Genomic DNA, 25561 nt, shown 5'->3' on the forward strand with positions numbered 1-25561 from the left:
ATCATGCATTAACTGTGATTTACTTAAATATGTGTTATGTACCCTTAATAGAAATGTTACTGTATATTTTATGTGTCACCAATACATTTATTGTTTGTTTCCCTAAAACGTCACATCCTGTGCAGCAGGAAAGAACCAACAATAACTTTCATTAACTGGATAATAGTTTGATTATTGTTGTTACAGCTTCTTTCTGAATCTTTTACACATTCTTAATATAAATGATACATTTTATATATATATATATATATGTATATATATATATATATATATATGTATATGTATTAGGGCCGGGACTCGATTAAAAAAATTAATCTAATTAATTAGAGGCTTTATAATTAATTAATCGAAATTAATCGTATTTTAACCGCATATAAATATTTGACCTGAGAACAGTGAGAAGTAATTTTTTTCACATGGATTTTTAGTATCATTGAATAATGACTGAATACATAAGCTTAAGCAACACAAATATTGTTTATTTTTGTTCAAGTCCAACAGACCAGTGCAATTTTTGCCATTAAGTGTAGCAATAGCATATTTAGAAATATAGTACATTTCAGAAATTAGCTAGCTACCACACTAGCTTCCATGCTAGCTGCTATATGTTTTGCATTGAGGTGATATTTGAGGCTCGATGTGCTGCGGTGATATGTGAATTCCTTGTTGCATAGCTTGCACACAACCATGCTCTTATCCACACTCCCATCCACGGGGCCAACCAAAGCGGTCTCATCAGCTACTTTGTTCATGTTCACTGTGGTTTGTTGTTGTCTGAACTACGCGTGTTAGAAAGCCCACATTGTTTTGAGTGATATTTACCTGTTTATAGTCTGTTTGCATTGTAGGTTTCATTTGTCCTACGTTCTTGAATGCAGCTGAGTTTTACCGACGTTCTAGAACGCACCACACCTGTGCAATTCTCCTTCTCCATGCGCTAGAGAGCTGACGTTTTTTCCCTTGCCTTTTTGCATCTTGCATCCTTATTGCCCTGATTTCCTGCTGTGTGTGAATGTATAAGGACCACAGCTGTAATAAAGCAGATAACTCCGTACATCTGCTGTGTTCTTTAATCGGGACACACTCACCATACCTTGCCACTCTTAACCAGTTAACTTCCTGGAGACCCCCACTACCTCCTTTTTAACGCTAGTTGGTGCTCCAGTATAATCGGTCCGCCTGAAACTCATCCAGTGAGAAACGTTCCGCGGTGCAAAAATAAGTGTGATTAAAATGCGTCCATTTTTTAAACGCGGTAATTATTGTGTAATTAATTAATCTTAATTAACGCGTTAAAGTCCCGGCCCTAATATGTATATATATATATATATACATATATGTGTTATAGCCTGCAATTATTCATGTATTTTATAACTTTGTACTTTTAGCTGAGTGGTTTTATTTCTTGTTGTTTTGTATTTAATGTTCTTGTGTTCCTCTGCTCTGTGAAGTATTTTGTAACAACTGGTTTGAAAGATGCTATACAGATAAAGTTATTATTAGTGCCACGGGTGTGCAGCTCCGAGGCATCTCTTAATCTTCTCCATACTTATTATTCTTCCGCAAAATGTCTGCGCGTAACTCGTCCCGCAGCTTTGAGAAAACCCCGACAATATATACATCAAAACGTGCGGCTCGATTGGGAAAGAGGTGCTATGACTTTTGGTGTTGAAATCCTAATTTTTCCTAAAATTATTCTCAAAAAACCAGACATAATTCTTTTTACATAACATGTAAACTTTTCAAACTATGAGCAGTCAAACGAGGAGTGGAAATCACTTTTTCTTCAAAGTTAGAGTGGAAGCGTCAGTTAGCTTGAGTGCGAGAACCAGTAAAAAATAACCTTAATTTTTATTTTTAACTCGAGCTCACAGCCAAACCGTGAAAAGGAGACAAATCATTTTTTGTCAAAATGTAGGCATAGGTGTTGGGATTCATAAAATGTGACATTGACAGGCGGGGTCAGCACAAAATTTAAATAGTGGGGCTGAGACCGGCGGCAATACCTGTCTCGCTCCCCATTGACCCTAATGTAATCGTCATTTTTCCCCCGCAAAGAATCTCACTCTGTCTTCGCACTGAGCTTACTCACTCATTTTAAGGTATATCTGAATAAAATAAACACTGTCAGAATCTGCCGGCTTCTGTGTCTCTCACGGTGTTTTCGGTTTTTGGACAGGAGTTACGGTTTTCTCACACTTTGCAATTGTTCGGGACCTTGTCAGAAGCCAAATTCTGGGGGCATTTTGAGAATTTCCAAGCAGAATCTCACATCGCCGTAGCAACCGTAGGGCCTTAGCTGTCCTTAGCAACCTGTTGCTGGGCAGAAACTGAGCTACTATTTTGTGATTGGCTAATTCCTGTCTGTGTGTTTTGCCAGTTAACTGAGCTAATTCATTTGAATGGAGTTATTCATTCATGTTTACTGTGGACAAAATAAATAGTTTTATTGTATTGTATTGTTTTGTATTGTAGTTGTATGATTTGTGGTGTATAAAAAGATTCAACATTTATCAATAGAAGATTAACAAAATGAACATAATTATAATGAGTAATATAATTTCATACAACTAAGTCAATTTAAAATAAAAAAGTATAATAAAATCTACTTGCTAAATGATAAAATTTACTTCATAATTTTATAACAGTGATGTTTCTGTCTGAAAAAATGAAGTAAGAGTATTAATTAAATTAATATATATATTCATACATTTATAAAGTATATATATATATATTTATACGATATATATAGGGGACGCTATAGTAACAATATAACAAGGAATTTCCCGAAACCAGAATATGATCAGGGTGACTTTTGAACACTGGAAATAAATCATGTACTCATCCCGGCACCAGCCCTGTGGCACTCAAAATTTCCCTGGAGTTTTCTAGTTATTATTACTTTTATTATATTTGTTTGAAAAATGCTTTAGCGTTGCATTAATTTCCAACTCAGCACTTGTCCATTGTTCATGATCATTGCAGGATCACAGAAGTATTTATTCCATTAATCACAGTGACCTCTGCTCCTTCACATTGTGACCATTGGTTTCTCAATGTAGAAATGTATAACTGCTTCATTTATATGGATCAATCACTTATTATTGTGCAATATTAATCTTAAATTGAGTAATGATAATTTTGTAATGTGAACACAGTTAAATTGGGTATAAAAATAATGAATGAAACCACATGATTACGTACTAAACATTCATTAAGTGTTGCTATGTTGTAAATGTAGCTTAAAGACTGTTAAGTTATTCCTTAACATGTAGATGTTTGTGTCAGACTACAAGTTTGTTGTTTGTTTAAAGCTTCTCTATAACATCTGTAGTCTGTGAGAACAGGTGATGATCTGCTTCATAAACCAGATATCAGTCCACATGAAGATGGAAGAGAAAAGTTTACAATCTACACATTTTGTTCACATGAGACTTCAGATTGTAAATACAACTTTGTAATGTGAGATTTGAGACTTCAGACTTGTTAAAATCAATTTGACCGACATGGAAATAATTGAAACCAGATGAAATGAAGGATTTTATTTATTTTATAATTTAATGATTTCATGACTGGGCCTGATAGAGTTTAAATATGTTTCATTTCTTGTTGTTAATGTTAAATATTATAGTTTTCTTTAAGACTGAGTTTGAGTGACAACTAAGAAAACTTAGAAGCAACATGAATCTTCACCAAACATTTATTATAAACTATTAATGGTTTAAAACTAGAATAAACATTTCAAGTTCTTCTGATGTTTATTCTGATTAGACTGAATGCAGGTTTTCATATGTGTGTGTTCACATTATGATAAAATGATTGTAAATGACATCTGTACTAGAAAAGGTGGAGAAACTTTAACTGTGATGGTTCAATAAATCAATCACAGCTGTCAGAAACACTAAAAACTGTTTTAAATGTAAGTTACAAGAAGATAAATACTGAAAATTAATGTAAACATAACTGAAATTACCTCAAATTCATAATAACATGCTGTTGTTTTACCTTCATCATGACTGAACAAAACATCTTCACATCCAAACTTGACCAAATTTAATGTTTAAAACTATTTTCCCGTTTTTTTTAGGCCTGTGTTAGAAATCCTCTTTATTGACTGAATATACAAATAAAATCTCAGTTAGTTAAAAGCAACAAGTGATAGAAAGCTCTGCTCATTTCTCTGTGATGAAGCTGTTTTAATGATTAAAGCTGAAAGTTCAGAGACTGACTGACAAACATGAACTTTGCACTTTGTGGTGTTTCAGGAGGAAAAACTGCCTCAAATAAAATCTCATATTAGTTTCACATTTTCTCCACAAGCTTTGAATGAGATCCTGAAATGAAGACAGAAGAAAATATTGAATTATTATACTTTATTTATTGTGTAAAGCTTCAGTTTGTTCACACATCCAATCAGTAAAGTCTGTTAAATGACTCTTGTTCAATGATTTCATGTTCAGATTCATTTCAACCAGACAATCAATCACAGAATGTCAGCTATGTACAAGAACTTAATAAATGATCTACTTATTGATTATTATCATGATAATTATAGTTTTATAACACTTAATAACACCTGATTTGTGTGTGATATTGGACAAAATGCATAACTATGAATGTAAATGCAACAATACATTTCTTTACTGATTCAAAAAGTCATGAGAGCAAAATATGTTTGATAAAGGAAGGTCTGATTTTTCTCTGTTAAGACCGATGAGATGGAAAAGAAACAAGAGCACAAAGTTTCAGTTTCCATGTTGAGAAATGCAAGTTTGTGTTTATATATATGAAGAAAATCATGATGAGCAGTGATAGCCTCTCTGCTGAAACACACAAGCAAGAAAGAGCATCACATAAAGAAACTCGACAGAGACAAAATAACTGACTGTCCCTCAAATGACTTCTGACTATTTGAGTTTACACAACTCAGCTGTGTCTCCATATCTATAACCAAGCCAAACTCCAGCATAGAGAGGCTGAGTGAATGTGGTCTGGACTCTGTGGAGGAGAGTCATGGTTTCAGAGACGCTGTAGAAGGACAGAATACCTGCTCTGTGATCCAGGTACACTCCTAGTCTGGAGGAACGAGGACCTGAGACAGGAGTTTTAATGCTGTTGAACCAGAATTCATAACTGTTATTGTTCCAATATAAAGCCCAAGATTTGTCATTGAATCCAAATATACAATCATTTGAGCCTCCTGCTCTGCTGATATTCTTGTATGCGACTGCTACAAAAACTCCTGTCCCGCTCCACTCCACCTCCCAGTAACAACGTCCAGTCAGACTCTCTCTACTCAGGACCTGACGATGACCAGTGAATCTGTCTGGATGACTAGAATAAGACTGATGTTGATTTGTTACTTCTGCTTTTCTGTTCCCATCAGATAATAACAGCCGTGTGTTTGCGGTGTTTGGATCCAGAGTGATTTCATGTGAATATCTTAAGAACCCAGCTCTGGTCTTGGGCTCTGATTTTGAATCTGACAGTAAAACGTCCACTTCAGTGACTGTCAGTGAGATGTTTGTCCATTCCTCCTTCAGGATGTCCTGTAGTTTATCTCTGAGCTTTGACACAGCTGCTGTCACATCCTCAAAGTATCTCAGAGGACGGATATTGATGCTGGATGAGTCTGTAGGTTCACTGAGTTGTGACACTGAGGGGTAGTTGTGTAGAAACTGGTTGTGATCCTCTGTGTGTGAGAGCTGCTTCAGTTTAGCGTCTTTCCTCTTCAGCTCAGTGATCTCCTGCTGCAGCTTCTCCTGAAGCTCTTTGACTCGACTCACTTCAGTTTCCTGCTGGAATCTGATCTGCTGCTTCACATCAGAGCTTCTTTTCTGGAGGAGACGGATCAGCTCAATGAAGATCTTCTCACTGTCCTTCACTGCTTTATCAGCAGAGAGACTGACGGCCACCACCTCCTGTTGAAGCAGCTTCACATCTTTCTCTCTGTCCTGGATTCTCTGCTGGATGTTTAGTCGACTCACGTCGAGTTCTCTCTGCCTCTCAGTTCTTTCTGCTGTAGCTGTGACTGTGTCGTGGCCTTTATGATCCTCCATAGTACACAGATAACAGATACACTTCTTATCAGTACGGCAGAATATCTTCATCACCTCATCATGACGAGAGCAGATGTTCTCCTGGAGCTTCTTGGAGGGATCGACCAGCTTGTGTTTCTTTAATGGAGCTACATCATAGTGACGTTCAAGGTGTTTCTCACAATAAGAAGCCAGACACACCAGACAGGACTTGAAGGCTTTCAGCTTCCTCCCAGTGCAGACATCACAGGCCACATCTTCAGGTCCAGAATAGCAGAGATCAGCAGCAGCAACTTGGAGTCCAGTCTTCTTCAGCTCCTCCACTATATCTGCTAACATGGTGTTTTTTACCAGGACAGGCCTCGGTGTGAAGGTCTGTCTGCACTGAGGACAGCTGTAGATTTCCTTCTTATCCTCTTCATCCCAGAAGTTGTTAATACATCTCATGCAGTAGCTGTGTCCACAGGGAATAGTCACCGGATCCTTCAGTAGATCCAAACAGATCGAACAGCAGAATTTAGCTCCGTCCAGCTGAGCTCCTTGCTGCGCCATTTCACCTCTCAGTAACAATGACTGTCTGAGTTTCTTTTCCTGAGAAGTGAAACTAGTTTGATATCTAATCTAAACAGCATGTGCTGCTTCAGTAAATGTAGGCTGGCAGCTCACCACATGTTGGTTACACCCATCTTCAAACTGTAGATCTTAAGGGGAGGGAACAAGGAAATATGTGGACAGACCAGAGCTTGTTGTGTTTGAAAGCAGGAAGAAGAGGGAGGAGTTATCAAGCGTTGATTCATTCCAGGAAGAGGAGCGGTCTGAGAGAGATACTGAGTGTTTAACCCTTTTTATACAATGAAGCTCATATCTTATTTAAAAACACTGCTCACCTGCTTTCTGGTGGCAAAGTAATGTTGGGAATTCGAGAGTGATCTAAAGAATTAACATTAATGAGACTGTATATATAATTGACGTAACATCCGTGACGTCACCCATTGGTTTGTGGACTGCTGCTCGGAGGCCAATAGTATCGGATCTGAGCAGCGCCATCTTGAAAATTTCAGGTGCATGCTGGGAAAAATAAAAACAGGAATTCTACTTATATGGGCATCAGGAGGAGCATGAGGCGCCCTCCTGAACCTGTGAACAAATCAACCTGTCAATCACCACGTAGCCACGCCCTAATGCATACCCTGCTTTATCGTCACATATAAAATCAGGGAAGCCAAAATGTCCCAAATGAACATCATACTGCATTGAAGAAGGCTTTAAACTAGCGATTGAGACCATAAACACATTTTGAAAACGTTTACTGAGGTTAGAAATCAAGTGAGAAGTTGGTGAATTCTCCATTGGCTTGAATAGAGACGGAAGTCCTTTTGACACCAAAACGGTCGCCCCTTCGTGGCCTTTTGATTGAATGCAGTTTTAAGTTACTTCTGCGTTGGCATCATTTCAGAGGACCAGAATTCCCTGCCGGGTTCATATGCTACGCAAAACTTTTTGTAATATTTGTTTTTAATGGGGCTATACAAATATTTATTTTTTATTTATTTATTTATTTATTTTAATGCTTAACAGTGGAATACATTTCCAACTCAGCACTTCTCCATTGTTCATGATCATTGCAGCATCACAGAAGTATTTATTCCATTAATCACAGTGACATCAGAATAAATATCAGCCTATACAACAGTCTGTTGCTGCAGAGCTGGTTGATTTTTGTTTAAAGACATTTGTTCATCTTGGCGTTTCACATAAAGCTTCACAGAAACTTCCTGTAGCTGTAACAGATTCAGGTTCACAGATAAAAAGACAGTCAGAAAACTACTTTAGTCAGCTTTCATTTAAAGGCAGCCATCCAAGCCCTAAACCTCCTGACAGTCCGGCATCTGAGGAAACCGGTTCAGCTCGTCTGATCCGTCCCAACACGTCTTTACAACACAGATCAGACGACACTTAGCCCGACATAAACACACAGCACTCACAGCACGGCTGATACTCAGTCAGATCTAAGATAAGATACGATAAAATGAACTTTATTGATCCATGAAGAGAAAGCGGGTCAATGCAGCAGACATGAAGGAAAGAAATGGTGCCATAAAGTAAAAATAGCGATAGGATAGTAAATCTCTCTACTTTTAGATGCCACTGCTCATGTGCAGAAACACAGTTAGCCTGTCGTGCTACCTCTTGACTGAAATGGTTGGATAAATCTGGGCAAAGTCCCAGCAGAGTGGTCCCTTTTTAAAAAATGTTATGATGTGTGTAAAGAAAGCTCAACACGCTGCAACTTAAGAAAAATACGACTGAATTGGTTTTGTTGGAGTGACCTGCAGACAGACTGACGCTAAAACTAAAAAACATCATTAAACAGAATAAAAGCTCAGTCAGCCAATCTGTCAGTTTACCGTCACTCCTCCAACATGCTGATATGAGCCGCCTCTATTATTAGTTTAACTCGTACGCAGCAGGAAGTTCACGTCTGCTCATAAAAACAAATTTCACATTTCAAATTAAAGGTCCTCTGTGTGTGTGTGTGTGTGTGTGTGTTGTGTGTGTTTTTTCTTTTCTTTAAAAAGCAGCAGTGCAGAGCAGATCATAGATTCATTCTTTTCTAATCAAAACCCACTCAGCGTGTCTGTAGTTTCTCTCTGTGTTCCTCAGACACAGACGTACTGCTGTTGTTGCTAAGCAACCATTACAACCCATGAAAATATAATGAAGAAAAGTGCAAAGACGCTGTAATATCTCTGCCTCCTGCAACAAGGACGATTGAAAATAACTTGTATTTTACTGACTCTGAAGCCACAAGTTCAGGGTTTTTGAATGAATACTTAAACACTTATAAACAACCAGCAACGTTCAAACAGTCAGGTGAGCATCGTAGTCTGATGGATCCACATTTATGATACTGGAAGTATAACTGGAGGCATCACTGGGGCCTGTTACAGAAAGCAGGAAACACACTGTGAATTTAATCACATCCAGAGCGACGTCTTTGTATTTTAAAGTGGAGCTATTCGTTTTGAGCTGCAGATGGAAACATGCTAACACCAACACATCAGCATATTTTGGAGCCAATATGACAACAGAATAGAAAAATAATAGGAGAGGAAGACCATATAAAAGCTCAATTAATGGGTGATTGTAATGTCAGCTACAGGTGAGTGCTGCTGTTCTCTTTCAGCCTGTTTTAGCCTAAATGTTCTTAACAAATTGGCTCCATTAAAAGTGCTGAATCAGCTATTAGCAGTAGCTGTTCATCATGTAGTTTATGATGTACAGACAACTATCACTGGATTCATTTGATAGTAAAACAACTTTTTTTTCTCTGGTTTTAAGTGGATTTATGGAGGTTTATTGGTGATGAGCATTATAGATAATGATATCATCAGGAGGTTCTAAGTCACACTGAATGATATTAATATGCGTCTCATGATTGTGTGTTCAAATTTGGCTCAGTTAGAACTCCGAGGAGGATTTTTGAGACTTGAGATTCACCTCACGCAGTATCTTTGCTTCACCTTCAACTCTCCCGGGGACACTTTTGGTTTTTTCTCTTTTTTGGCTCTGTGGTTTTTTTTTTTATTATTCTCGTCTCAGTGGAGCTTAAACCTGCTTTCTGCAACAGACTCCTGGATATTACATGAGGTCCTCAAGGTGAAACAGGTGCAACAAGTCAATAAGATCAGTTTGGGTTTAGAAGTCAATCAATCAAGCAGAGTGCTGTGAGGTCTAAGTGCAAACACCTGCGTGGCTTTATAGAGCCACAGCTGTAAATACAGTATGAACCTTGGTGTCATTAAAATGTGAGAAGTGGAGATTACTTAATTTTCCAAACAGCTGCCGAAATAAAACTCCTAAAACGGCTTTTTTAAACTTGTGCTGTGGTAGATCACGATGCTTTCAGTGGTGCTCAGCTGTGCTGTAAAAACCATGTTCATCATTCTTAATTAGATCATTGTAAAGTAATAGTTTGTTTCTTATTTGTTAATATAAATTCATCCTTTGTTGCATGTTTAGTGCCCTGTTGAAGTGCTCTGCTTTAGTTTAAGTTACTCTGATGAGAACAGTGTTATCGGTATTGACAGAAATGCAAAAATAAAACCCCCAAGTTATAATAAATGGTTGTTTCCATTTTAGTTAAGAGCATGAGTCAGCTTAGCTCAGCATTAAAGACTGGAAACAGACTGGTCAGTTTATACATAGAAATATAAAAAAAGCAATTTGTTGGTTATTGAGTGTCTTATTGAGTTAGTTCAGGGGCCACATGCAGCCCAATTTGATCGAAAGTGGGTGAGACTGTGACAGTTTATTGATTTTTAATACACAAATTGACAATAATATATAATCATATACAAGCAAAAGAGAGAAAAACAGCAACCTGCAACATAAAACAAAAAAACAAAAAAAACACAGACAGTCAGCTTGGCCATATTTCACATATTACAGTAAATGTGGTAACCTCACTTTACAGGTCATAGTAGAAATAAATAAATAAATTACAAAAGTATCTGGAAAGGTGATTTTCTCTGCATTAACAAAGAAAGGCCCCCATATGTCTCTAAATTTTCTGGAAGAGCCTCTCAAAGTGTATCGGTTTTTTTCAAGCCTCAAATCATACAAGGATTGACACTTGTTATGTGCACTTTACACCACTAGGTGGCACTGTGGGACCGATTGTGAGTAGCTCCGTTTCCTCTCATAACGCCAAACGACCTGGAAGAAAACAGCCACATCTCCGGTGTTTTACTTTGTTTTCCTGACTTTCAGGTTAGTAAGGTGCCAAACGTACTGTAAGTTATATGTCATCAACGTTTTAGTAGTGGTAAAAGCCGTTATTTGAAAGGAGAAGGTTTGTTTACATTATATGAGCGGCAATGCTAGGCTGTTAGCGGCTAATAGTAGCTCTGTAAACCCCAGTATATTCTACTTTTGTTATATTAATTTTGACTTACCTGGCTCCATCATTGCATTAGGTCATGTTATAATCTATTGTTTGAATGTGTAACCAAGCGGACTTATTTTGGTTCTGTGTATTTGTGAAATTGTGTAAAGTTAATGGTGTTTAGTTCACTTCCTTTCCAGTGTCTGTAAATAATAACCAGCAGGGTTAGTTAAGAATAGTATTCTCAGAAATTAAGTTACTGCTTAAAGTGTGATATGTCCAGATGAAACTACTGAGGGAAAGTATGGAAAAGTTGTTGTTTATTTGATATATGTGTTTATATGTGAAAACGGGACATTAAATATGATTATACAAGTAATAACAAGATATTACAGATGCACTGGTTGAGAAATATGGTGAATAATGTTCAGTGAATAACGCCAGACGACCTGGAAGAGAACAGCCACATCACCGGTGTCTTATTTTGATATCCTGACTTTCAGGTCAAGGCTTTTTAACTGTTACATCGGTGCTGTCCAGCGGTTCCTGTAACAAGGCCAGTAAAACCACTGCATGATAACCTATAAATAATATGTCATATAGATTATAATAGTGACTGAGCCATCCCATATTCTTCATTTAGAATATGAGCTCCTACCTTCGATTGTTCCAACCTCCATCAAATTCTTAAACAATGCTGCTTGAGGCCGAAGATTGCGCAATAATTATATAGTGCTTTTATTGTGCTGATCTTTTAAGCATGTGTTTCTTCCATTGGTGTACGTATGTGTTGTGTGCAATGTAATGGGATATATGTGCAATACTGTTATGTAATTGTTGTTGGGATGGTAAAGCTGGTGATGTATTGTTTGTTGTCATTGTGGCTGTCAAGGTATTTATGGCGCAGTTGCTGAGTCCAAGACAAATTTCCCTAAGTGGGACAATAAAGTATATCGTATTGTATCGTATAACCTTAATATAATAAACCATCTATTTATAAAACAGATGAACAGTCTGAGATGAAAAATGAGTACACTTTCAACAATATTATGCCTCTGATGGAGGCTGCTGATTGATGTTTAATATATGAATGTTTTAAATGTGACCACAACATGTATTATGTCAAACTGTAAAGCAGCATTTTACATGAAGTAAGCTCCCTTTACATTTTAATTTGCTCCTGAAATCTGACATCATACTTTGCTTTTGTTTTAAGTTATCCAGCGGGCCGTATGTTGGACCTCCTTGTCATAGTGAGGTTGCCAGGTGTGGAGGTGGAGGCGTGGTTTGGGCAGTCAGCTGTAGGAGAGAGAGGCAGCACCAGGTGAGTAGATTAACTCAGCTGGGATGAGTTTACTAATCAGCCTCTTTGTCTCTGCAGTCGTAGCTGCAACGACACAGAAAGTGGAGGCTGTGCAGCACGGCTGAAAAGATGAGCGCAAAGTTTAAGTTTGTTACATACTGTTCTTGTCCAATTTGACCCATTTTGACATTTTAATGCAATTTTTTTAAACATTACATTAGTAAAGCCTAACATTTTATAACTTTTCCTACAGAAAATGGTTTATTTTTGTGCAGCTGGTATAGCCTACATTATTGGGCAATCTGGGTAAGTGCCCAGGAGCCTTTGATTAGGTGTCCATATGAGCAGTGTAATGATTCCTCCTGTTCATACTGACTAGTAAAAGATCCTTTAATGCACTTTCAATGTTAATGATTGAGAAGGAAATCCACTGTTTTTTACAAAGCAGTCATTTAAAAGTAGATGATCGGCTTCTATTGAGCTTCATCAGTGTGAGTTAGTCATATCAAGTGATATCTGACACATTTACAGTCTTTTTAGTATCAAATTCCCTCTTAGTGTTTCCCTGTGGTATGGTGGTTTTTCCACTCTTGATGTTGATTGAAGTATTGTTGCTTTTTATGCAAAGAGAAGTCTCATGATTGACTGTTTCATTTCTCATTTTGATGGCTGGGAAAGTGACGATTGGTCAGCATGTCATAATGCACTGTAGTTAGTTTTTAATTGTTCACTGAAATGGACAGTGCCAGCTCTAACCAAAAGACCAGTGGGGAAGCCAAAAGGAAGAGAAAGAAGCGGTTACAATAAATAAAAAGGTCCTGTGAAAAATAGTAGTAGTGTAGTAATTAAGGTGGATTTTAATGGCCAGGGTAGGTAACACTGGGTGGATATGATTTGGTCCCTGCTGGTATTAATGCAGCCTTGATTATTGGACATTTTTTAAGGTTACCTACAGAAAATGGTTTGTTTTCGTGCAGCTGGTACATGGTAGATACATTATTGGCTGGCCCGGACGCCACACAAACAAGACACAACAAAAGTATAAATAAACTGAACTGAAGAAATGCTCATAACTGTCATGAATCTGCACTCAACAACACTCAAATAAAATAAAAGTTAATAAAAGAATAATAATATACATATAAAATAAAGTGGGTAAAATCAGAACAAATATGACAAGAAAAGAAAATAAGTAAAGATGAAATATGATGAGGTAAAACTAGACATTAAAGATGGAAAATAAATAAATAAATAAAACAGGCTAAAACATAAAATAAAAGACTTTAGAAGATCAATTGAAAGCCAGATTATAAAGGTAGGTCTTAACGATCCTGGAAGGGAGGAAGAAGGAAGGAAAGGAGGGAGGAAGAAGGAAGGAAAGGAGGGAGGAAGGAAAAGAGGAAGGGAGGAAGGAAGGAAAGAAGAACAGAGGAAAGAAGGAAGGGAGGAAGGTAGGGGGGAGGAAAGAAAGAGAAGGAGGGAGTGAGGAAGGAAAGAAGGAAGGAGGAAAGAAGCAGGGAGGGAGGAAGGAAAGAGGTAAGGGAGGAAAGAAAGGGAGGGAGGAAGGAAAGAAGGAAGGGAGGAAAGAGAGAGGAAAGAAAGAAAGAGAGAAGGAGGTAAGGAGGAAGGACAGACGGAAGGAAGGAAGGGAGGAGAGAAGGAACAGTCAAAACAGACGGGGTCAATTTGACCCGGGAGCACGACAGGAAGGTTAAGTTTGCTTTTACTAATATATTTTAATATATTAAGACTACAGAGATTAAAAACGCGCTCATTCACCACCTGTTGAAACCTAAACTGAATCCAGAAACACTGAAACTGAAGATATAGTTCCAACATATAACTCTACTAACTCTACAACTGTAAGACATCAGATTATAAGTTTAACATGATCAGTTTTCTATGATTTAAAGCAGAAAGATGCAACGATTGGACAGTAGATAGCAGTATTATGCACCCATGCACATCATTTTATGGGAAAAGTTGTGACTTCATGGTTCATATTCTCACACTTACCTTTGCTTCTTTAGTCCTGCATGTCTTTGACTTTGCAGCAGAAGTGCAGATGCAAATTTTTTATGTCTTAACCATAGACTGTATATAAAATGGACGTAACATCTGTGACGTCACCCATTGGTTTGTGGACTGCTGCTCGGAGGCCAATAGTATCGGATCTGAGCAGCACCATCTTGAAAATTTCAGGTGCATGCTGGGTAAAAATAAAAACAGGGATTCTACTTATATGGGAATCAGGAGGAGCATGAGGCGCCCTCCTGAACCTGTGAACCAATCAACCTGTCAATCACGACGTAGCCACGCCCTAATGCATACCCTGCTTTATCGTCACATATAAAATCAGGGAGGCCAAAATGTCCCAAATGAACATCATACTGCATTGAAGAAGGCTTTAAACTAGCGATTGAGACCATAAACACATTTTGAAAACGTTTACCGAGGTTAGAAATCAAGTGAGAAGTTGGTGAATTCTCCATTGACTTGTATAGAGACGGAAGTCCTTTTGACACCAAAACGGTCGCCCCCTGGTGGCCTTTTGATAGAATGCAGTTTTAAGTTACTTCCACGTTGGCCTCATTTCAGAGGACCGGAACTCCCCGCCTGGTCTTAACTCAAGTGAACTAGTGTGTCCAGGAAGAGGATAGCCATTTTTTTTTTTTAAATTGAAAGTAATCATAAAGTGTTTACATGACACATTAAATGCTTATATAAAGGTTTAACCCTAACCCTGGTCTGCTCTGATGGAGATGAAACATGTTGGTGTTTGTGTGTGTGTGTGTGTGTGTGTTGATCCAGTGTGTACCCAGACTTGGATTGACATGGTAGACACGAGGCCCTGGGGAAGGACAAGCTGCTAGACTGGCTAGAGGAGGAGGAGGAAGAGGAGGAGGAGGGGGAGGGGAGGGAGTGATGATGATGTTTGGCTTGCTTTGGCACATCCAAGGAACAGTCTCAAATGTCACACACCCACACACACACACACACACACACACACACACACACACAGCAGCCGCCGCCTCACACACACACCTAACTGGATGTGACATGTGTGCCTCTGAACGTCGCCCCGAACGGAGAGTGTCTCAGTATTTCTCTGTGTTTTTAGCCGACTAGCAACGTAGCTCTGAGGTTTGACAATAGATAGCTGAAACTCTGCACCTTTTCCCAGCTGGCCTCCGTAACCTCAAGTCTCAGTCAGACCTGTTTTCTTTTTTTTCTCCTTCTTTTTTTCCCACACAAAGGTTTCTCTGTTGTTCTCTGTTTTTTGCTGATTCACCTTAAAAGAAATACCTACACATCACTTTATCCACATCAAATATTAGACTTTGAATTCCTAGATAAAGACAACAAGGACATGTGATTATTTACTTTATTCCTTTACATGTGTGTTTGAGTTGCATACATTTAAAATGACTGAAAGAACTACTTAAAGGACAAGTTCACAATTTTTGAATCCTTCATTAAAACCACAGTCAGCAGCATAAATGAGCATTTGAAGTGTGTTTATCTGTCTGTAATGATTCCTCCTGTTCATACTGACCATTACAAGATCTCTTCATAATGTTTACAATGGAAGTGATGGAGGACTAAACCCACAGTCCTCCTTCTGTGTAAACATGTATCCAACACTTAAACCACCAGGGGTCGCTATTTACCTAACAATTCCAATGGGGAACATTTCCCAAGTGTGCCATGGTATCGCATTTCTTCTTTTTTAAATTTATATTGCAGGTCATTTTCTTCTTTTTTATAATTTAGTTATGACTTGCCATTGCATTACAACTTAAGTAAATGCATTTCATATAAAAGTACATTTTATAGAGCAGCTGTTGTAGGTATAAATGCTTCTTTTTAATCTGGATTTGTCTTTAAATATTCTTAACAATAGAGGGTGCTAAACAACCTTATTTTAGTAAAAGTAATTCATTCAAATTTTATTAAAATATAGCAGAATACAATTTGAAAAAACACCACATGTAGGCTACATTTCTTTTTATTTCTAATGTTTAAAGTTGATCTGAAGCTAATATGAAGCTTCAGTCAAATCTTCATCTTCTATGTTTCAACGTTACAGTGTTTTTAGTAGGAAAGAAAGAAAAGAAAGAAATATGAGGAAAGAAAGAAAGAAAGAAAGAACAAGAAAGATGAGGAAAGAAAAAGAGAAAGATGAGGAAAGAAAGAAAACAAGAAAGATGAGGAAAGAAAGAGATGAGTAAAGAAAGACAGAAAAAGATTAGGAAAGAAAGAAAGATTAGGAAAGAAAGAAAGAAAGATTAAAGAAAGAAAGAAAGATGAGGAAAGACAGAAAGATGAGGAAAGAAGGAAAGAAAGAAAGGAATGAGGAAAGAAAGAAAGATGAGGAAAGAAAGAAAGATGAGGAAAGACGGAAAAAAATATGAGGAAAAAAAGAAAGAAAGAAAGAAAGATGAAAGAAAGAAAAAGATGAGTGAAGAAAGATGAGTAAAGAAAGAAAGATGAGGAAAGAAGAAAGAAAAGATGGAGGAAAGAAGGAAAGAAAGAAAGAAAGAAAGGAGTAAATGAATCTTCATCTTCTATGTTTCAACGTTACAGTGTTTTTAGTAGCAAAGTCTTTGTGTTACTATACTTCCACCACAGCTCAACAGGGAAACACTAAGAGGGAATCTGATGCTAAAAACACTGTAAATGTGTCAGATATCACTTGATATGACTAACTCACACTGATGAAGCTCAATAGAAGCTGATCATCTACTTTAAATGACTGTTTGTACAAATCGTGGATTTCTTCTCAATCATTTGCATTGAAAGTGCATTAAAGGATCTTTTACTAGTCAGTATGAACAGGAGGAATCATTACAGACACCCGACTGCTGCTTTAAGACACACTGGAAATAAATGTGACTTGTCCTTTAAAGTGCTCATAGCCAACTGTGTATGAAATGATCATCATTTAAATTTAGAGTAAACAGTCATTTCTTTCATACTTGAAGGATCTACAATGAGCTACAGAACAACATTAACCTCCCTACATGGACCAACATCACTGACCACGTCAATTTTCAGGTTGGTATTTTGGGGTTTCGAGCTTGTCTGTGTGTGTTTGCTTGGCGTCGTCATTTGCCTCTGCGTTGTGTAGCTGTGGTGGACATCCAGCCGAGAGACCTCACACACACACACACACACACACACACACACACACACACACACACACACACACACACACACACTGCTGAGTACTGTTTAGCAAAGCTCCATTTTCTAATCCAAACTGCTCGCAGGTCTCAAGGGCGAAGGGCTGAGTGAGTCGATTGGTCTCTAAGGTGGGAGACAAATTGAAGCTTGTTGAGCCGAACAAGCCAAAAATGAATGCTTTCTCTCTTTCTCTCTTTCTCTCTCTCTCTCTCTCTTTCTCTCTCTCTTTCCCTCTCTCTTTCCCTCTCTCTCTCTCTCTCTCTCTCTCTCTCTCTCTCTCTCTCCTCTCTCTCCTCTCTCTCTCTCTCTCTCTCTCTCTCTCTCTCTCTCTCTCTCTCTCTCTCCTCTCTCTCTCTCTCTCTTTTGCTTGTCTATGAATGTTGTGATGGGCGTCCTCAGCGGGAGGACTGTACAGAGCGCCAGCTAAAACTACCGGAGCAGAAAAACAGCATTTACTGCATCTTAAATGTTCATCTGTTAAACTCTGGCCATGTATGCGAGTAGACACATTTTACATAAACAGAGCTATAAACCTAATGGAGGCCATATGTAAGCCGATAATTGGGGACTGACACAAGCATCGTTAGTTGGGATTTGAAAACTTCACACACACACACACACATACGGAAAAACAATTTAACTGACTGATGTGAAACTGTCACAAAAGCCACTATTGTGTGTATAATTCTTCTTCTTCTAATAAACTGAAGCATAAATCAGTGGACTTGAAGACATATTCTTTGAGCTCTACTGGAGTATCTGTGTGATTTACAGTAAAATGCCTCAAAGTGCAAAAAAACCTCTTGTTTTTTGGAAAGACTTATTATTCTTGCTTTTTTTTTTAGTTGCTTTGGATGCTTGAAAACTTACCAAAATTGACACACACACACACATCAGAACTGGCAAAGTTGTGACGTGATTGTCCTCGGGCTTGGCTGCAGTTGTACGGTTGCTTCCTCAGTGCCATACTTTGACTGTCTTTATTGCAGGTTTGATCTTGTGGAGGTCTGCTATGCTGGCTCTGGACGAGTCTTTGACTTTTTTTTTTAAATACACTTGATCAGAGTGTTTTAGCGGTCAGTGGTTTAGTGGTCAACACATGAAACAGGATGTTTTATATTGTCCAATCTGCCTGGAAATGTCTCATGCTTTAACACACCTACATGTCAAAACTGAGTCATGTGCTATGTGTCTAATCTCTACTTCTGTACCTACACTTAATATTCTGAGTGCATAAGTGCATTCATACTGACATGTAAGGAAAAATGCAGCACTATGGACCTGATTAACTAAGATCCCAAATAAAGGTACTAAATTGCATGCACAGTGCAACAGATTGCAGGTTTTGCAGGTGATCTACTAAGAATAACTGTGTAAATGTAAACAGGTGCAACAGGGTGCAGACAGCAGTATTTAAATGAGGATTTTGTGTCTTAATGGAGAGTTTGGACGAGCAGAAAGCTGCAAGAACAAAATGAAATGTGATCAGGTTCTAGTGGAAGAGGTTAACTAATATATTGAGTTATAACAAAAACTAATATTACCAGAAAAAACCCACATATGGGAGAATATTAGAGATAAAGTCAATGCTGTTAGTAAAACCAAGAATATTCCGTCCTGTGCGTCTTCTGTCATTGTGCCTCCGTCTCCATAGTAACAGCAGGTTATACCTGCCCTTCAAAGGTATTATTTATAGACGCAGTTATGAATCAGCAAAGGTTTAGGTTTGGTAAATCACAATGCGTGTGCTAAATAACATATTTGCATTTTCTCCTCCCTGTATTTTTAACACTGGGGTTAAGACGCCTCATATTACATTCATTATGGCAAACGTACTAAATGCAGAGCGCATATTATCTTTTTGCACAGTTGAAAGACGCAAACCTGAGTATGCCCTAAGGCATACCCTGCTTTATCGTCACATATAAAATCAGGGAGGCCAAAATGTCCCAAATGAACATCATACTGAATTGAAGAAGGCTTTAAACTAGCGATTGAGACCATAAACACATTTTGGAAACGTTTACTGAGGTTAGAAATCAAGTGAGAAGTTGGTGAATTCTCCATTGACTTGTATAGAGACGGAAGTCCTTTTGACACCAAAACGGTCGCCCCCTGGTGGCCTTTTGATAGAATGCAGTTTTAAGTTACTTCCGCGTTGGCCTCATTTCAGAGGACCGGAGCTCCCCGCCTGAATAAAACACAAGACAATACAATAACAAGACAGTATAAATATATACAGAGTTAAAACAGATACATGCGCTCCAATGCCTCCAAAAACAAGAGGAGTATTTTGTGTAACTGTGTGTTTGATTCATTTAACCGAACCATGAATCTGTACATTAACTTCCTTAATACTGCATAAAAGGTGGGGACATTGTTAAAAACAAACATGTAACTATAGCACTCGTCCATCTTGGAAGCCTAAGCAGAAATATAAATGCAACCTGGAGCTTTTTCATTTTTGCTTTGCTGTAATTGCACTAAAGATGGGCTGAGTGGAGTACAATATGCTTTAAAAAGAGCTATCTTCAGATCATCTTGCATGCCTGCATTTGTGCTTGTGCATACATTTTACATACATTACACAACACTGACGCTGCACATCATCATCATCATCATCACACACAGATCATCCCTGATGATGTGACCCAAATATTTTACTCTGCTCACTACATTTAACACTTGATCTGCCAAAAGAAAAGAAGGAAAGTTTTGCCTCCGATTTTCCTTGATTTTAACAATCATGACAACACTCTAATAGTAGATCAGCTTGCACATCTTTTTTGCAGGTGATGCCAAGTTTGCACATGTTTTTACACATGAAAACCTTCAGTAAATCAGGCACTATGAATACCTGGGAGTGTGGACACTTCTCACCCTTAACGGTCGCCATCTTGGCTCCGCAGCAGAAGGGGAGGGGCCACTTTTCAAACAGGAAATGGCGTGAGATTACCTGTAACTACACTGGCAGTCTAATCTAATCCTGTCATCTTTTCATGGTCCTAATTCATTCTCATAATGCCTTTTAATCTATCTTCAATCTTCTTTTGATTCACTATGATTGAATTTGGTTGTGCTTTATAAACAGTTTATACAATTTTACACTTACCTTCCCCTTAAAGGCATCTCTCACTCACCTAGTTGTCCTCTTTCCCCCCAAACATTTCTCCTCTCTTTACTATTTTAAAGTTCTCATAGTGATCCATTTTTAGATGAAGAGATTGTTAACTCTCCTTTTTTATTGTCTATATTACTTGTTATTAAGACATGTTGATACTCTGGCCTGAAGCCGCAACTGTGATCATGTTGTCATGTTTTCGGGTTGCTGTTAGTTTCTACGGCAACGTCACAAAGATGCCACAGCACTTTTTAAAAAAATCATATATACATATACTACACTTCAACAAGAAAGAAGACACAAATATGAGTCATACTTGTCAGGAGAGCAGCAAATTGCATTGCAAGTATGTGGTTGCCATGACGATCCGGCGAGCCAATGAAAATGAAAAACCCAACCGACTCCCTTGAGAGGCGAGCGGCATCAGCAGCTGAGAAAAAAAAAAAAAAAGGAGAGAAAAAAGGCAGGTGGCCACGGAAGAGAGAGAGAGTTGAGGAGGGTTGGCGGGGGTGAGATGAAAATTATAACAATCACGAAGCTCTAGTCCAACTGTTGGCTGACGGATGCAAAGACCCCCCCCCCCCCCCCCCCCCCACTGAACAGGATGGAGAAGTGGATAAAAAAAGCCAGAGGGGAGCTGGAGGAGGAACAGCTGATGAGCATCTCTGACTCTGACGGAGTGGACGTGTCAAAGCTTTCCTGCTGTTGTGTTGAATTTGTCCTGATTTTAAAAAAAGCACATTAACTAAAGGAGCACTTGTTGGTTACTGAATGATAACAGAGAGAATGAATGCATATATTTAGTAAATCATAGAGGTGATAACATTTTTTTTTAAAAGTACCTGAACAAGATGATTTGTGGTTGAACTTTTTTTGTTTTAGAGACTAAACTATGGGAACCAGACTGTTGTTAAATGTTAATCTTTTATGTTCTTTGATTTATTTTAACCTTCCTGTCGTCCTCCCCGGGTCAAATTGACCCTGTTTTGACTGTTCCTTCTTTCCTCCCTTCCTTCCTTCAGTCTGTCCTTCCTCCCTCCCTCCTTCTCTCTTTCTTTCCTTCCTCTCTCTTTCCTCCCTTCTTTCTTTCGGAAGGAAGGAAAGGGGTAAGGAGGAAAAGAGGAAGGAAGTAAGGACAGAAGGGAGGGAGGAAGGAAGGAAAGGAGGAAGGAAAGGAGGGAGGGAGGAAGGGAGGGAGGGAGGGAGGAAGGACGGAGAGAAGGAAGTGAGGAAAGAAGTATGGAAGGAAGGTAAGAACAAAGGAAAAATTAAAGAGAGGGAGGAAGAAAGGAAAGAAGGAACAGTTAAAAGAGACGGGGTCAATTTGACCCGAGAGGACGACAGGAGGGTTAAATGATTAAAAACAGAAAGAGTAGAGTTTTCCTCTTCATGTGTGTTTGAGTCTGCTGAGCTGAAAGCACAGAGCATCCGAGTGCTAATGGTGTTGATGAATGAGTTCTAATAACAGAAATAATATTATCACCATCATTTACAATCAGCCCGAGGAATGCAGGCAACTTCATTTGTAAGCAATGTGATACAGAGACGGAAAAACTGTTAAATCACATGATGTGAATAAATAACTCTATTGAATTTCTTCCTGTTTTACAGCATGCATCAATGCTGTGTTCGCTTTTTTGGGGGGGTTATTTATTGACTTGTTTGCAGCAGAACCAACATGACAAATCTGCACATTTGTCATGTTGGCGAATGAAGTGATTTTAATTATTCGGTGGAGAAAGTGTGAATATGGAGCAGACTGGTTGGGACCATTTCTGCTTCAGCTCTTTTAACCCTCATGTTGTCCTCGAGTCAAGGAAGGAAGAAAGGAAAGGAGGAAGGAAGGAAGAGAGGAAGGAGGGAGGAAGGAAGGAAAGGAGGGAGGAAGGGTGGGAGGAAAGGAAGAAGGAAGGAAAGGAGGAGGGAAGGAAGGAAAGGAGGGAGGAAAGGAAAGAAGGACGGAAGAAAGAAGGAAGGAGGAAGGTAGGGGGAGGAAAGAAAGAAAGAGAGAAGGAGGGAGGGAAGGAAGGAAGGAAAGAAGGACAGAAGGAAAGAAGAAAGGGAGGAAAGTAAAACAGACGGGGTCAATTTGACCCGGGAGGACGACACGAAGGTTAAAACATTCAAATGGCTGATCGCTGTTTGTTTTTTGTCATATCTTGTCACGTGACACCTGAGTTATGACTATAAAGAACACTGTTCTTGAACACAGACAGGAGTTACCATCTTCCCCTTTATTATGACCAGCTGAAAAATCCTTATTTACCGCCCATGATGACAACTGAGCCATCTCTCTCCTGCTAAATGAAGGCTTAATGAAATGTCGTCCAAAGGTCTTAATAGCCAAGAATGCACTTCCATACCAGTGTGTAGGATTTAGTTGCATGTTGGAGAACCTACGTTGGCCACAAACCTCACGAAAAACAGGAAAGGTTCTCTCTAGAGCCAGTGTTTGGATTGTCCATTGTAGGCTACTGTAGAAACAAGGCAATAAAAACACAACAATCCTAATTTTCAGGTGATTTTACACTAATGCAACATACTTGGATTCACATCTGGTCCTCTAGATGCAACTAAAGTCTACACACTGCACCTTTGTTGTTGTATTTTCATTAAATTCTGGTGGAATTCAGTTTGCTGGAGTAGCACACATCTTCCAAAAACATCCAATATATCTTGAAAATAGCTTCTGTCAACTAGTCTCAGAGAATTTGTCTAGACCTAGAAAATAGCTAAATTTTTGATAAAAAGAGAGAAATTAAAGCTCCAATAGAGCAAAATAATAGCATTTTTCAGTATAACTATGATGTACTGCAGAATCTAAGCAGGATTTGACAATAAACACTTGAGTATTGAGGCAGAGAGCAGTCAGATCCCGGAGTGGTGAAATCATATTAGAAGCCAGAAACAGGTTTTTTTATTTCCTACCTTGACATTGAGACTGTTCAATCGCACATGACTCTCTCTTCTTCAGACCTCGCATTGCATGACGGCTAATGCTCTTTCAAACCTGTCAGTCTTTGTAATCGTCTACCAAACTTGTGATATCTAAATTTGGAAAACAGCGTGAGGACAACGGGTTCATTGGCTTTGAAAAATGACAGCTTAAAGGGACCGTTAGACTATACTCACAGCATGTTTCTTCATCACTGTTTGATGATGAGTGGCTTTAAAATCTCTTCTCTCTTCACCTTGAGAAATGAGAGAAAATGCAAACACTGTAAAACACAGATTACTAAATTAACAGATCAGACTTCCTCTTATATTTTGTCTTTTTCAGGGTTTATTTTCCTTAAAATGTAGCTGTTAATGCGTTTCTCTATGCTTCATTTATTCAAGAAAATACAAGTAAAGAGCACCTTGTTTCAGTAATGTGAGGAGGAAGTAAAAGGCGGTCTTTCATTGATTACTGTGTAGAAATGTTATTTTACACCTGCACACATTTTAACAGATTTGCAGAAAATCGTTAAAAGGAAATACAGATTACTGCATGTTTCCATCCACTACTGTTTATGTGAATATTTAGGAGTTATCTCATATGCATGTGTGTGGATATAAGACACTGTTTACAGCTGGCATTAACATGTGTTTCAGGTGATCCAATCAGAAGTAGACAGTGTTAAATACAAGTGTAAATTCGCATTATGATCAGATCACTCAAACCACTTGCCGAGGTTGTCTGGGAGGGGTCATCGCTATGTTCCCTCAAGGATTTACCACCAAATTAGGCTTATGTTCCCTCAGGCCTGCATTCCCACAGCACAGGTTTGGCCATTCCCTAATGCACATAACATGTTGTTGTTTTGAATATGTGACCTTTCTAGTCACTGCTGCAGTAACAGTGATCATCTTGGTTTCAGAGAGTTGTCTTTATTTAACAACAAGGAACATTAAACATCTTTAATAGTAAAGATAACGGATAACAGGCATGTGAGGGACAGACAGGCACGCAGGCAGCTAGGGAACCAGTCGTCCAATCGACTTCACACTTGATGGATGTGTTGCTAGGGGACCCGAAGGAGTTCTATGTTGGATTTAATTCAATTTGGAAAAGCGATTTGTTCAATATGTGTAAACTTTGACTAAACAAGTGAACAGCACTCTGTGCAGCTGATGTTTGAACAGGCTCTGAAGTGTATATAATAAGTAATAATAATAATAATGATGCATTTTATTTAAAGGCGCCTTTTAAAGCACTCAAACTAACATTGATGTGGTAAGTTCATATAATTTAGATAAAGTTAAGATAAATACATCAATATGAATGTGACTTCATAGTGCAATAGTACAATGGATAAATAATAGGTAGTAGTAATAAGTAATGTAGTAGTAGTAGTAGTATTATAGTACAGTAATAAAAAGCAATCATACTGTAAAGGCAGGAATCTCTGTACTATATATACGTGTGTCCTCACATCCTGGGGACAGTTTGTTCAGTCGACTTCACACTTAGCGCTACTGTCGTGAAATGAAACTGCTTGAAAGAAAGGTGCAATTCTTTACTTTATTATTAAACTGTGGGAACATAGAGCTATGTGAACATAGACACGCTCCCGTCTGAGACTCATCTGACATCAAATCTTTCGTAGTGTAAACGATAATGTGTCCCGATGCGTTGTCGACCAGGATGTAACAGGAAAATACTTCATCAATGCAGGACGAGGAGGTTGTTTTGGTAAACGGTTGAAAGAATTGAGAGGACAGATGTACGTAGTTGGAGTACTCTTACTGTACAGTGTTATGTTATAATTATACAAAATCTCTGCATACCTGCCATGCTGCTCCTCCAGTCAGTGTAACATATGAGCGTTAGTCTCCCAACTCTTCCTCTCCACTTTTTGTCACTGTACTGTACGGGAAAGGGAAGCGTCTTTTTTGTCGAGGATTTTGTCGCTCATTTTTGTTGTCAGAGTAAACGAAGATCGCCTCTAAAGAATATCTTGGTTGTAAATAAATTTGGGATAGTTGTTTAAAATTATACATGACTTAATAGCCCAGCCAGCATGTCCATGTGGGCTGCGTTG

General features: G+C 38.4%; 1 protein-coding gene across 1 annotated transcript; it reads right to left on the reverse strand.

Moving 5' to 3' along the window:
* Window positions 1-4358: 4358 nt before the first annotated feature.
* LOC133991139 (tripartite motif-containing protein 16-like) lies at window positions 4359-6611 on the reverse strand. The gene has a single exon (XM_062429611.1). It carries the CDS (start codon window positions 6588-6590, stop codon window positions 4908-4910), a length of 1683 nt encoding a protein of 560 aa, XP_062285595.1. The 5' UTR covers window positions 6591-6611; the 3' UTR covers window positions 4359-4907.
* Between the last annotated feature and the right edge of the window lie 18950 nt (window positions 6612-25561).

Source organism: Scomber scombrus, chromosome 11, assembly GCF_963691925.1.
Source record: "Scomber scombrus chromosome 11, fScoSco1.1, whole genome shotgun sequence".
Taxonomy (NCBI): Eukaryota; Metazoa; Chordata; class Actinopteri; order Scombriformes; family Scombridae; genus Scomber; species Scomber scombrus.